The sequence below is a fragment of the Coptis chinensis genome, chromosome 9, assembly GCF_015680905.1.
Source record: "Coptis chinensis isolate HL-2020 chromosome 9, ASM1568090v1, whole genome shotgun sequence".
NCBI lineage: Eukaryota > Viridiplantae > Streptophyta > Magnoliopsida > Ranunculales > Ranunculaceae > Coptis > Coptis chinensis.
The window spans coordinates 73,822,744-73,838,092 of NC_141464.1; the positions used below are offsets into that span (position 1 = coordinate 73,822,744).

General features: G+C 40.5%; 1 protein-coding gene and 1 pseudogene across 1 annotated transcript; both read right to left on the bottom strand.

Annotated features, from left to right (window-relative positions):
• Positions 1 to 1,054: 1,054 nt before the first annotated feature.
• On the bottom strand, positions 1,055 to 2,136 carry LOC147477964 (uncharacterized; annotated as a pseudogene).
• A 447-nt stretch (positions 2,137 to 2,583) lies between these two features.
• On the bottom strand, positions 2,584 to 6,158 carry LOC147477965 (uncharacterized). Its single transcript, XM_086586129.1, has 3 exons — positions 5,903 to 6,158; positions 2,890 to 2,980; positions 2,584 to 2,770 (listed from the first exon to the last, which is right to left on the bottom strand). Exons 1-3 carry the CDS (start codon positions 6,156 to 6,158, stop codon positions 2,584 to 2,586), a joined length of 534 nt encoding a protein of 177 aa, XP_086442255.1.
• Between the last annotated feature and the right edge of the window lie 9,191 nt (positions 6,159 to 15,349).

Genomic DNA, 15,349 nt, shown 5'->3' on the forward strand with positions numbered 1-15,349 from the left:
TCAAGTTTCGAACGTGGTAGTTCGAAAAAATGACTAAGGTTGGATTTTATAGGTAGCATTGGTGATAGTTATTTTCTCGCTTCTCCAATATTCCAATCGGGGATGAAGTTGAGAACTGGCGAGAACCGCCCAATCATGGGATGAAGTTGAGAGTCGGGGACAACCGCCACCGTGGGATGAAGTTGAGAACCGGCGGGACATCCGTCGACTCGTGGAATGAAGTTGAGAACCGGCGGGAGAAACTGCCACCGGGGATGAAGTTGAGAACCGGGCGAGACATCCGAAGTCGCCTCGTGGGATGAAGTTGAGAACCGGGCGGGACATCTGTCGCAAACTTCGTGGGATGAAGTTGAGAACCGGCGGGACATCCGTCTCACCGTAGGATGAAGTTGAGAATCGGGGATAGAGAACTCGCCACCGTGGGATGAAGTTGAGAACCGGTGGGAGAACCGCTACGCCTAGGATGAAGTTGAGAATCGGTGGGACATCCGTCATTTTGGTCGTGGATTGAAGTTGAGAACTGGCGGGAGAACCGATATCTTTGACCATAGGATGAAGTTGAGAACCGGCGGGAGATCTGTTCTTGAACCGTGGATTGAAGTTGAGAACAATGGGCGAGAACCGGGATGAAGTTGGGATGAAGTTGAGAACTGGCGGGAGAATAGTGGAATATAGGCTTTGAGCATGGGATTTTCATTTGATAAGCTCGAGCATGGGCTCTGAAAATGGTTTTATATAGCGTGGAAAGCTTGTTATAGTTGGAGCTCTGGCGTGGGCTTGTTTATAGTTGGAATGCTCGAAATTCCAAGCATGGGCTTGTTTATAGTTGGGCTCTGAGCATGGGCTTGTATTGAATTGGGCTTATATTGGGCTACATTTGTGGGGGCCGGAACATCGCCCTCTCTTTGTTACATGGGCAAGGCCTATGTGGCAAAGAAGTATTAATATTTATGGTACTTGGTAGGTTAGTAAATTGGTAAAAAATGATGGGTGTTGAAGGCAAATAGGATTTTTTTTTTTTTTTTTTTTAGGTGAGAATATGAGATTATAGTAATAACCTGAAACAAGCTCTTCATCAACTGTGTTGACATATTCAAAATTGTATGGATAGATTTACATGGATGGGTCATGGAATTACATATTTCTGTTTGTAAATGGTCAATATTGATGGTATTACAACTTACAAGGATAGCAAAGATTAAAAGATCCTGGACTAATCATCTCCTTTGGTTGTTGGGGAGCTGACAGGCACAGCTGAAAGTGGGGGACGCAAGAGAAGATATAAAGCAGGGCCCAAGAATGGAATTACTGTTAAAGGCAGGATCTAAGAACCTTTGTTTGTCCATTTCCGAGCAGTCATATCATTGTATACCCAGAAAGGAGCAAACGTCGATAGTAGAGTGAAATCAAGAGATGTGACATGGATAAATTTGCTCTCTCTGCATCATCTGTGATAAAATTCCGTCCACACATCTGCATTAGCTAGAGCTGCGTATGCAAATACACCTAAACCACCAAAACATGAAAGCACTAGGAATGGCCAGACACGGACTCCATCTTTTGAGCTTCTACCGCTTGGAAGCAGAAGCATACTGTAACTTATGGGCCACAAACCCATGATATACCATAACGACACAAGCACTTTATTCATCTCAAATCCATCATCTCCCTTCAAATTCAGGAGCTTTTCCAGAAAGTACATATCCCTAGACGGAGTTTGGTTTGGGGTGAGCACGAAAACGTAATACATGAGACCAGTCCACAATGCAAATAGCAGAATTGAAGTAGTCCAGTCTCTTTCAGTACCCAGCTTATTACTATTATTCTCAACAGAAGGAACAATAGGCTCTTCTTCGGGTAAAGTTTCTTTTGGGTTCTCAGTGTTGAGGGAGTTGTGACAGATTCGAAGAACACCATTTATTTTCCATTTTGTAGATAATGTACTAGTTGAAACTGAGAGACCGTTGCATAGTTTTAAAGATACTTTGAGAAATGAAGTTACTTTAGGCTTTGGAAGAGGTTCACAAGGGACCCGAATTGAGAATTTTGGAGACGAAAAATTGCCAGAGATGAGGCTGGAACTGGGAAACATGCTTGGGATGGAGAGTGATGACTTTAACTTGGTCTCTTTGTCAAAGCTAATCAGCTTGAGGTTGATTGTTTGGGTAAAGATTCCGGTCCATCATCACTGAGTCATTGATGCGAATGGGTTTAACCACATCGAATCTACTTAATTTGAAGATCCCCTACAACGGCAATTTGAAAAAATAGATTGTTATGAAACCAGTGGGGGCAATTCTACCTCAGCGGCAATTCATGATCAAGTCCAGCGGTAATTCAAACTTCTGCGGCAATCTAAACTCGAGCGGCAATCAAAACTCGAGCGGCAATTCATGATCAAGTCCAGCGGTAACTCAAACTTCCGCGGCAATCTAAACTCGAGCAGCATCGACAGTTCAAAGATTCGGCATCACGGGATCAGCAAAAGTGATTGAAGCAACTGCTCAAAGAGATCGTTCGGCATGTCTTACACGTTGGGTCGGCAATTAATTAAATCCGCAACTTTCTTTTCCAAAAAATTCATCAGTGCGAAGCCATGACAACAATCAACTCTGAAATGGCCTTGAAGACACCTAAACTCAGCTCGTCCAGTATCAATTTAACAGCTTTAACAAGTACAGGCCGTTTAGTATACCATGCTTCAGCCAATCTGGGCAAGAGATGCTTTACTACACAACGAGCTCCATATGTTATAGGGTCTTCCTTTAGCCTTCAGATCCCGAGAACATGCCCAGACCCTCAATAGAAGTTCAAAAGCTAAATTCAGAAACGACATGACAAACAGCTTGACACCAGCATTTGAAGGCATTAGCAAATATTGGCCACTACATATCCTTAACATTTCCAAGAATAGGTAAAACTCGGGACAGGACATCTTTCAGCCGTGGAGTAAACTGTGAAGCTTCAACTGAAGCAAAATCTGCAAGGATTTGAACCGTAGCTGGTAGGGAAGAATTAGGCCCCGACAAGTGCACAAAAATTTCTTATATCATCAGATCAGGCAAATGAGAACCTATATGCTCTAATCCACATAATTTTTCGAATGTGATTACAAGGATTCTTATGTATGAATGGAAGCACACCATGTAATCAAGGAATCAAAATGAGAGAGTTAGGATACATTACATTACACTACACTCCAAATGTAATAGCAAGAATCAAGAAGCAATAAAGGGTGGAGGAAGGGATGACTTTTAGTGAATAGATGGAGGCTACTCGAACAAGTGATGATTCGTCAGGGGAGAAGAAAACGAGGGACGTGTATTGCATCCGTAATTGAATTTTTCACTGAATTGATCGGCTAGTTGATCGGCATGTTTCGATCCGCCAAATTCAAACTTTTAGTAAGTGAGTTATGTTGAAGATAAACTAATATAACAAGGTCGGTTGAAGATGTTTGCAATTAATTTCCAAATTCAATTCACACTTCATATATAACAAGGTCTCTTGAAGATAACCTAATAAAAGGGCTAAACTTAAGCGAATTAGGAAAGTGATTGTTGGGTCAGTGTTGAAAATCTAGTCCTATTGGTATACGACTCTGGAGTTAGAATATCTATAAAAGGAGAACTCGTGGGAGGAGAATAATTATCGGACTTAAAAGATAGAGATAGCTAGAATTGAGAAGAGAAGAATAAAAGTTCAAATTATCTCCTTCGTGTTCTTGTTTTACTTTGGCAGTAAGGTATGTTTTTATTAACCGTTCACACCTTTTTTTTTTTTTTTTTTTGTAACACATTATTTTTTCTATTAGGCGTCGAAGCTTGGGGATTGTGCTAAAGAAATCTTAGAAGCAAAAAGAAAATTATAAGATTAAAACCAGTGAATATCGCGAGATTGAAAAATATTTGGAAAGAGAGAGAGCTCATCTTCGGAGAATGAACATTTGAGAGGAGTAATTTTGAGAAATGAAGTAGTTTTGCACCCACTATGAGATGAAAATGAATATCATGAAAGCTGAAGTGTCGAAACAGAATCAAGAAATTGTTGTTCTCAAGAAGCAGAAGGTTTTGAGTGATGAAGTTTCGATTTTAAAATGTGAGAAATTGGAATTGGCAAAACGAGTTTGTGAGGCTGAGGGGATTAGAGGAGACTACAAGGTACTATTGGAAGAGAATGCATTTTTGAAGAAGGAGTTAGATGAATGTCATGAGAGAGTGGAAAATTTTAGAGTAGGGTGTGAAGAGAAGGATGATATAATTGAGAAGCATGCAGTTGAAATTAAGAAATCTGGGGCGGTGTTGCGTGAAGCATCGGCAAGTGTTGGACTTTGGAAATCAAGAGATTCTGAGAAACGGGAAAAATTGCAGCAGCTGTCAGATTATTATACTATGTGTTATAGGAAGTTGGAAGATGTATCTCCGTCGGATCTATTAGGTGTTCCAGTTCCAGTGGAGGATAGCATTATGCCGCAACTTCTTGAGTGAAGTTTTTATTCTTTATTGTTATGATGATGTGAGGTTAGGTTACGGTTTTTTCTTTCTCAATTATGTTTCTTTTTTCCACTGTATTCATGATATTTTGTTTTTATCTATTTTTTATTAGATTGGTAATCTAAATAGGTCGGTCAAAATATATAATAGTTGTGTAATCTGGTTTTGAGGTAGGTCGGCAAAATAGATATAAGTATTAAGGATAACGTAATTGGGGTGTCGCCGCCCCCATAATATAATAATAACGTAATGAAATTTGGGGTGTCGCATTTGTAGTGTAATGATAATGTAATGAAATTTGGGGTGTCACGCCCCATAGTGTAATGATAACGTAATGAAATTTGGGGTGTCGCCCATAGTGTAATGATAATGTAATGAAATTTGGGGTGTCGCCCCCATAGTGTAATGATAACGTAATGAAATTTGGGGTGTCGCCGCCCCCATAGTGTAATGATAACGTAATGAAATTTGGGGTGTCGCCGCCCCCATAGTTTAATGATAACATAATGAAATTTGGGGAATCGCCACCCGTGTAATGTAATGATAACATAATAAAATTTGGGGGTCACGCCCCATAGTGTAATGATAACATAATAAAATTTGGGGGTCACCCCCCATAGTGTAATGATAACATAATGAAATTTGGGGGTCACGCCCCCATAGTGTAATGATAACATAATTTGGGATATTTGATCTCTAGTTAAAACGAAAAGATGGATCGAATTTTATTGAATTATAAAATGATTACAATGAATGAAAACAAACATTCAACGATAAAACTTTTTCAAATGAAAAGCATTCCATGGCTTGGCAAATTTTTCTCCGGTGATTCGACGAAGGAAATAAGACCCTTTTGATGATCTTTGGTCTATCAATAATGAACGGTCTTTCCCAATTCTCTGACAACTTCCCGATTCAATGAGCTTCGTTTTGGGCTAAGTACCCAATCTTCCGGTTCAAAACTCTTGAGGCAAAGCTTTTATCATATTTACGTTTCATGGCTGCCTGATATTTTATTAGACATTGTAAAGCTTTTTCTCGAGTTTTATCAATTGAGTCTGCCACCAAAGTTAGAGCAGCATCATTGTTACCAGTTTGTACTGCTTCTGTCCTTGTAGTTGGTGCAATTAATTCTGTCGAGAGGACAACATCCATGCCATAAGCTAGATTGAATGGGGAAAGATTGGTAGAATGCTTTGGAGTGGTGCGATAAGCCCAAAGCACTGCTGGCAACTCTTTAACCCAATTTCCTTTTGCTTCATTAAGCTTCTTCTTCAAAGTCGAGAGAATCGTCTTATTGGTTGCTTCTGCTTGTCCATTTGCTTGTGGATAATATGGAGCGGAGAAATTATGCTGAATTTTTAGTGAGGCGCAAAATTTGTGAATTTCTTCCACATCAAATTGTTTACCGTTGTCAGAGACGATGTTAGATGGAATTCCAAAGCGACAAACGATGTCTTTCCATAAGAAACGCCGTACATCTGTTGCTGAGATGTTGACAAGCGGTTGAGCTTCTACCCATTTAGTGAAATAATCAGTCGCAACCAATAAAAATCGTACACTTCCAGGAGCCTTTGGTAGGGGTCCCACAATATCCAAGCCCCATTTCGCAAAAGGCCAAGGGCTTAGAATTGGGTGGAGTTCCGTTGCTGGAAGTTTGCCCATATTTGCATGTTTTTGACATGGTATGCATTTTTGGGCAAATTCTGTTGAGTGTCTTTGCATGCTAGGCCACCAGTATCCTTGAGTCATGGCTTTATGTGCAAGACTACGTCCCCCAGAATGGTTTCCACAAAGTCCGGAGTGTATCTCTTCGAGAACTAGATGACCTTGATCTTTGGAAAGACATCTGAAAAGAGGACTGAAATTATTTGCTTTCCTATAAAGTAGGAGATTTCCTTTAGAATTTGGAATTATGACAAATTTCCGCATCTCTTTAATTTTGTAGGAAAGCGGCGAATCTCGTGTAGAGTTCCATGTTGCAGAAATTCTAAATAAATAGGTCTCCAATCATCTGGTGAAGTGTCACCGTCGATAGATTGGAGATCCAAATGTGGTACTTCTGGAGAATTATCTGCTTTGTGGGACTCATCTTCCATATCAACATTGATTTGGTCGGCATCATGTGTGGGTGGAGAATCACTCTCAACACGATGATCGGCCAAACCTTGATGGTCGGCTAAATCTTCTTGAAATTTGCTTCCTCGAAAGTGAGATTCTCGAACTTGTGCCGGCCGATTGAGCTAGCTCTTCTCTCTTTCTTTTCTTTGTTGTTACGGCATTCACTTGCTCGAATTCGAATTTCCGAGATGTCGTCTGAAAATAGCATAGATGAGCAATATATAAGTTTTGAACATGTTCTTCTATGACAGTTATGCTTGGAAAAGGTTGGAAATCAATATAGATTTTTCTTTCATTGTTAACATCAATCGCGCGCAGAGATAGGCTAAGGCATCGGCATGACGATTATCATTCTTGAGCCACCGGTGAACAACAATGGATTTGAAATGAATGGATAGCTCATGCATTTTTGGACATATGCAGCCATCCTATCATTTCGAAAGCAAAAAGATCCGCCAAATTGATTCGCACAAGCTTTGAGTCGCTGAATAACTTCGATTTTTGTCGCCCCGTGTCAAGTGCCGTTCGCATTGCATAAAGAACCGCTTCATATTCAACTTCATTGTTTGATGCGCAAAATCCGAGGCGAATAGATTTTTCAATTTTCTCGCCATCAGGTCGGATCAAAACACAACCAAGGCCTGAACTTGATTTGTTCTTGGAACCGGCCCGTGTATAGTCCATAAAGTAGGGTCGGCACTTGTGGATGGATCGGCCGATCCTTGTTGTGGATTAGGAGGAGGTTCGTCAAACTGCTCTTCCATGGTCGGTATGTCATCGACAGGAAAATCGGCCATAAGTGATGCCATTGCGTGGCCTTTCTCAGATGATCGGGCTTTGTAGATAATTTCATAGGCACTCAAATATGTTTCCCATTCTGCTAATCGGCTCGAATCAGCATTTCGAAGAACTTTTCTCAAGGGGTATTCAGTGTAGACATTGATGATACGCCCTTGAAAATAAGGCTTCAATCTTCGTGCACTATGGACAAGTGAGAGAGCTATTTTCTCAATCAGAAATACCTTGTTTCGAGTCGTAAGGGTCTTACTTATGAAGAAAATTGGTTGTTCATTTTCATCATCAATGAATAAGACGGCACTCTTCACAAACTATTTCGATGTTTGCCAAATAGATGCCAATTGTTTGTCCGTGGTCGGACTAGCAAGAATTGGCTATACTAGGTATTCTTTCATTTTCTGAAAAGCTACGCCACACTCATCTGTCCATTTTGGGGATCCCTTAATGGCTTGGAAAAAGGGTGGAGCCGATCCAATATTTTGAGATAAATCTACCCAAAGCGGCTATCCTACCCGTAAGTTGCTGGATTTGCTTCTTGGTTTTTGGCGAGGGCATTTCAGTAATTGCACGGATTTGATCAGGGTTAGCTTCAATGCCTCGTTTGGTCATAAGATATCCAAGAAATTTTCCCGATGCTAATCCAAATGCGCATTTTGATGGATTTAGACGATTCAATATGTATCACCGATCAAAATATTTTTGCAAGTGATGAAGGTGTGATGACTCTTCATGCGACTTGATGACCATATCGTCAATATAAGCTTCCATAAACTTGCCTAAGAAGTCTGAAAATGATGTATTAATGAATTTCTGATATGTTGCCGGTGCATTTTTTAGACCGAAAGGCATTACCTTATAGCAAAATAAGCCTTGGTCTGTTATGAAAGTTGTAAGTTCTTGTTCATCTTCGGCTAATGCAATTTGATAAAATCCCATTGAGGCATCCATAAAAGAAATTTTTTTAAACCCTTAAGTGGCATCAACCATTTTAGAAATACGAGGCAAAGGATACGGTGAAACAGACATTTTTATTGACATCGATAAAATCAACACGCATTCTAAGTTTCCCATTTTTCTTAGGAATCACTGCTACTACATTTGATATCCATTTCGATATAGTACAGCCTAATAAAATTAACACTTAGAAGTTTGTCGATCTCTTCTTTCACTTTGAGCTTTCGATCGGGAGCCATTCGGCGAGGCTTCTGATGCACTGGCTTTTGTGTTTTGTCGATATCCAAACTATGACATGCAAGTGAAGGATCAATCCTGCATTTGTTTGTTCGACCGTCCACGCAAACACTGTGCAATTTTTCTTCAAAAGCTCAATGAGATTATCCTGTTCTTTCTTGGAAATTTCCGCAGAAATAAAAGTGGTTTCTTCTTCTTTGTTGCCGATCTGTACTTCGAGGAGTCTATCGATGGTCGGGGGGCCACCTAAATGCTGCTCCATAGCGTTTACCCGGCCAATGGAATTATGTAATTGCTACTTTTTCCCATCGACATTTAGGATGGTGTTACCCTTGACTTCCGAATCTTTATAATCTTCGAGTACAGACTCATGGCACTTCAAAGCTGCTATCTGATCACTTCGAACTTTGCATACCCTACCATCACACCAGAACTTGATAGCCTGATGGAAAGTAGAAACGATAGCTCCCATTGAGTGAATCCAATCTCTTCCCAGAATGACATTGTAGGAGGAGTTACAATCCAAGAGAAGAAAATTAATTGTAACTTCCTTGTTCATTAATGTCATCGGAAGAGAGCATCTACCAACTGATGTTCTTCTTGTCCCATCGGGCCAATGATAGGATTTGGATCGAACTATCATTTTATCGGGGAGGTTGAGTCCTTTGTAACAACGCTTGTAGATCACACTTGCCGAACTACCTAGATCGATCATGATTTTCTGCACACGGTGAATTCCAACAAAAGCTTGTATTACAAATCCACGGCATCATAATGAGGATGGTGCACTCCTATCGTCATTGTCGGGTCAATAGAGAGGTCCTTCCTCATAAGTTTCAGTACCCATTCCGTGGAGAAAATCATATCCACTATAAACATAGTGGTGGCTGAGATAAGTGATCTTGGAGTGATTGAAATTCTTGCGCTGGGTGTTAGACATTGAATCAACTCTGGCATGACTGACTTTGATTACATTGTGTGTGGTAACGACTAAAGCTTGTTTCGTTTTACCCAGCACATAATCCTAAAGCATACCCTTCTCGATCAAACCTTGGATTCTACCCCTTAGAGATCGGCATTGTTCAGTTTCATGACCAAAATCATCGTGAAATTTGCACCACAGGGATTTATCACGTGTAGCCTTGGTATCTTCGAGAGAGGAAAAGGTGGAGATAAGATATTCTTTCCTTAATCTTCTCATAGATAACAACATACTTCGTTGAGGGCGGTAAGCTTTAACTCGGAAGTTTCTTTTGTTCTTTGCCGCTCCATTGTTGTGGCCTACCATCACTCTTGGACTTTTGATCGGTTGTTTGTTGAAACTTCGGTTTTGACTCTGTTCTGCGGCTTGCTTATTCGATCCCTATCTCTCGTGAACTCGTGCGATGCATCATCTTCAACTCGAATAAACCGCTGAGTTCGAGAGAAAAGTTCATAACGAGTTGTTGGGGCGCCTTTTACAATAGAGTTGTAAATGCCGTCTCTATCATAATTAATGCCTTCCTTGAAGGCATAAATGACAAGAATATCAGATGCATCTGGGATTTCAACAGCCGCTTTCCGAAATCTCGCAACAAACTTACTGAGCTTTTCTTCTTTTTGTTGTTTAATACTGAATAGAGAATCAATATGTTTCGGTTCTTTCCAGGTTGTGGACGAAAAATGCTCGGCAAACTTGTAAGCCAGATCAGTAAAATTGTGGATGGATCTTTCTGGAAGCATGTTAAACCATCTCATCGACTCAATTCCAATGAGTGTGGACGGGAATAACTTGCAAAGAAGAGCATCGTCGAAAGTCCATAAGATCATCTTGTTTCTGTAATTAACAAGATGCATCAAAGGATCTCCATCAATCTCATCATACTTTTCGAATTCTGGCTGCTTGAAGTCCTTGTGATGAACAGTTGTTTGGATTCGGAGAGAGAAGGGAGAATCGATACCACTCTCGATAGCAAGATTTCGTATTTTATTTTCTCGTGACTCCTTATCATTAACAGCCTTCAGTATCATTTCGTGTAGACGTCGTTCAAAAAATGGAACATTCTCTTGACGATGGTCACGACCGAACTGTGGACGTTTTGGCCAAGATTTCTTCAGAGGAGGTGGAGTGAGTTCTCGTCGACCCGTCCATGTAGGTGAAGGTGACCGAGCCAGTAGAGGAGCTCTGTTCCTTCGTCTCCTATGGTGAACATCGGGAGAATACGGACGGAGTGCTGGACTGTCACAACCATTTTCTTGACCTGATGCAAGTGAGTCTCCATCTCCATGGCTACCATTGTCAACATACTTTGGCCGACAATGAGCTCTTGGATTGGGACTACAACTTGAGCGACTTGGTTGGTTGTGAACCGAACCGCTTGGTGAATAGTGTTCTTTGTCGAGATCGGCGATATCTTTTTGCGCGACGAGGACTTGCATGACTTGCCTACCCCTTCTATAGCTTGGGGTAGGAACTTCTTTGGTTTTTGTTGGTTGGGTAGTCTATCTTGCCGACCTATATGAATATTTTGCCGATCTCCCTTAGTACGGTTCAAATCGGTAAAACCGGTTTTCGTCATGAGATCTTTTGTGAGTTGGTGATCCCTGACAGGGTGGTCGGCATCAAGGTCGGCATCAAGGTCGGCAGAGGAGTTTGTGGATTAAACTACGATTACACCGGAAAGTGTAGGCTTTCGCATTGCACATTTTGTTTGGCGCCGCCTTTAAGTAGTTTTCGCCGCGGTTTCTCTTGGTGCGGGAGTTTGTACTCGGAGTCTTTGACAGTGATGCTTCAGCGTTCAAATGATCCCAAACACTTTTTGCCGTAACCCTAAATCATCTTCGAGAAGTTGACGCAGCTGTTTCTTCAGATTGTTATTCTTGCTCTCCAATTGTCGGAGACGACGGTCTACCTGAGTTGATGGATCGGATACATGAATACCCACTCTCTCAGTCGCAGATGGCCGAGGACCATCGGACTTGGAAAGTGAATTCCCAGCAGAAGGTGAATGCTGAACTTGTGCGGTAAAAGGGATACTTTCACCGTTGTTTGTTTTTCGAGAAGCCATTGACGTAACTTTTGTTTTGTGGTTGAGGGTAGCCCCACAGACGGTGCCAAATATGTTTCAGCAAGATTTGCCAAAACACACCAGTTGAGGGTTGTGAGTAATGTTTTTTGGAGATGGTGAAGGAGATGATGATTGGGGAAAGATGAGACTGGACTTCGGTTTTGAAGTTGCCTACGTACCCAAAGATATTGCTTGGGATCAAGTCTCGATTGTGTAGTTATGGAAAAATGACTAAGGTTGGATTTTATAGGTAGCATTGGTGATAGTTACTTCCTCGTTCTCCAATATTCCAATCGTGGGATGAAGTTGGAGAACTGGCGGGAGAACTGTCCAATCATGGGATGAAGTTGGAGAGCTGGCGGGACAACTGTCAGCTCGTGGGATGAAGTTAGAGACCTGGCGGGACATCTGTCAGCTCGTGGAATGAAGTTGGAGAACTGGCGGGAGAACTGTCAGCTCGTGGGATGAAGTTGGAGAACTGGCGGGACATCTGTTAGCTCGTGGGATGAAGTTGGAGAACTGGCGGGACATCTGTCAGCTCGTGGGATGAAGTTGAGAACCGGGCGGGACATCTGTCGGCTCGTGGGATGAAGTTAGAGAACCGGCGGGACATCCGGCTCGTGGGATGAAGTTGAGAACCGGGCGGGACATCCGTCTGTGGGATGAAGTTGGAGAACCGGGCGGGAGAACGGCTTGTGGGATGAAGTTAGAGAACTGTCGGCTTTGTGGGATGAAGTTGGAGAACTGGCGGGACATCTGTCAGCTCGTGGATTGAAGTTGGAGAACTGGCGGGAGAACTGTCAGCTCGTGGGATGAAGTTGGAGAACTGGCGGGACATCTGTCAGCTCGTGGATTGAAGTTGGAGAACTGGCGGGAGAATTGTCAGCTCGTGGGATGAAGTTGGAGAACTGGCAGGAGAACTGTCAGCTCGTGGAATATAGGCTTTGAGCATGGGCTTTTTCATAGATAAGCTCTGAGCATGGGCTCTGAGCGTTGGCTTGTTTATAGTTGGGCTCTAAGCGTGGGATTGTTTATAGTTAAGCTCTGAGCATGGGCTCTGAGCGTGGGCTTGTTTATAGTTGGGCTCTGAGTATGGGATTGTATTGAATTGGGCTTATATTGGGCCACATTTGTGGGGGCCGGAACAATAATATTGATTGTTTTAGTGTGTACTGCCCTTCATCATAGAAGGAGATGGTTCCCATGATATTTGATATTCTCTCTGGCCTTTCCACAGTTGTACTTATACAAGCTACGTTTAGATTTCTTACCTTAGAATTTTGTGGAGGGACTTCAAACTATATATATATATATATATATATATATATTATATATATATATATATTTCTTACCATAGAAATATATATATATTTCTATGGTCTTTACTCTCTGAATAGCACTTGGTACTTTTAAAATAGTTATTTGACTCTATGTGTGCACTGGTGTGTAGTGAGGATTAGATAATATTGATTGTTTTAGTGTGTACTGCCCTTAATCATAGAAGGAGATGGTTCCCATGCTATCTGATATTCTCTCTGGCCTTTCCACAGTTGTACTTATACAAGCTGCGTTTAGATTTCTTACCTTAGAATTTTGTGGAGGGACTTCAAACTATATATATATATATATATATATATATATATATATATATATATTTCTATGGTCTTTACTCTCTGAATAGCACTTGGTACTTTTAAAATAGTTATTTGACTCTATGTGTGCACTGGTGTGTAGTGAGGATTAGATAATATTGATTGTTTTAGTGTGTACTGCCTTTCATCATAGAAGGAGATGGTTCCCATGCTATCTGATATTCTCTCTGGCCTTTCCACAGTTGTACTTATACAAGCTACGTTTAGATTTCTTACCTTAGAATTTTGTGGAGGGACTTCAAACTATGGTTGGTCGATGTGGGAGTAGTCGTGACCCGGACCCTCACCATATAGGTGGTCATTTTATTGGGTACCAGATTGTTGGTTATATATATTTGGAGCAGAATTCTTGTAGTGTAGCTTGCAGGTACACAAGAAGGTTGGGCTACGTCAAGCTTTTTATTAGATACATATAACTTTGTTGGACATACACCTCCTACTTGGTGTTTGCATAAGGTGGCTCATAGTTTTGATCATGATAAAATTTTAAGGTGCTAGCTTTATTAAAGGATCATTGTGGGTGGCATGCTGCATGTTATTTTATCTGACATTGTTGGGCCTGTTGGTGATACTTATCATCGTCTTACATCCGAATAAGGCACAACTTAAAGTTCTTGAAATAGTGATTGGCCCGTGTTTCAAGCACCACTTCTTTGGATACATTTAAACTTAATGTAATTATTAATAGTTCATCGGATTTTAATTTTAATGTGATAAAACTATTATATTTTTGGTTTATCATTTTTTTTTGTGGTCTAATAGATAATATTTTTGTGTGCAGATAATCATACGTCAAAAGTGGAGTGGCTTGGTATTATCTTTTTGTGAAGAAATGGCAGTTTGGAATTGCAAGAGGCCTCAGATGAATCTATATGCTATTTTGTCATTTTTTTGTTTTTTAATGGAAGATATTTCATTTGCAAGCTACTTGAGGGATGTTTAGAATTGTTTCTATTACTTTTATTAAGACGAGTTTGGAGTTAGTTTCTAAATGAGTGAATTGGCTCATTTTTATTTATTAAAAATTTGTTGTTTATTATATATTATTAAATAATTGATGTTATGATATGATTGTTTTCTTTTAGGTTTATTTTTTAAATTGAGGGGGTGGGGTTGAAAATAATTTGTACAAGTGATAGCACAATTGGCAACAATATTAGTGATAAAAATAGTTTTCTACAGTGCATGTAACGTCAGAAACGAACACAACAATTAGATTTTTTTTGCTTCCAGCACTGATCAGAATGTTGCTTATAACACCAAAATTTCAAAAAAAAATTATTTTTATCGACGATAGAAATGTAGTTAATTTTAACAAAATTTCAAATTATTTTATCTTTAACGACAATAAAAACATTGCTAATAACACAATTTTTTTTAAAAAAATTGTACTTATAGTGATGATTATAACGTCGCTAATGACGCTAAAATTTTCAAATTTTTTAGAGCTTTGCCGATGGTAGAAACGTTGCTAGTAAGGCTTTAATGGCGACGATTTTGAAGACGTTGCAAAAAGTAAATCTTTTGCGACGTTATTCTATCTAGACCATGAAAATGAATTAGCGACGAAAATGAAGCATTGGTGACAATAAAAATCGTCGGTGAAGATCTCATATTTGGCAACGATAAAAAATCATTGCTATATATCTTTGCCAACTATATCATTAACAACGATGACACGACACTCCAAAAAGCGTCGCCAAATCCTATTAGCGACGGTTCTACAATTTTTAGCGATATTGTTTTTTGTCACCAAAGATCATGTTTCTTGTAGTGCTAGTACAGTGCTTGTCAGAGAATAATGATGTTTTTGCGTGGGGAATTGAGGATATCACAGGGTTGGACCCAGGTTTCGCATGCCACCGTCTTCATATGAAGGAGGACGCGAAGCCTGTGAGACAGAGGATGAGGAGTGTGAGGCCGAAGTATGCTGAGGGGATTCGGGAGGAAGTTGCGAGGTTGAAAGAAACGGGAATCATCAGAGAGGTGGAGTTCCTAGACTGGTTGTCTAACGTCGTCGCGGTACCGATGAAGAATGGCAAGGTCC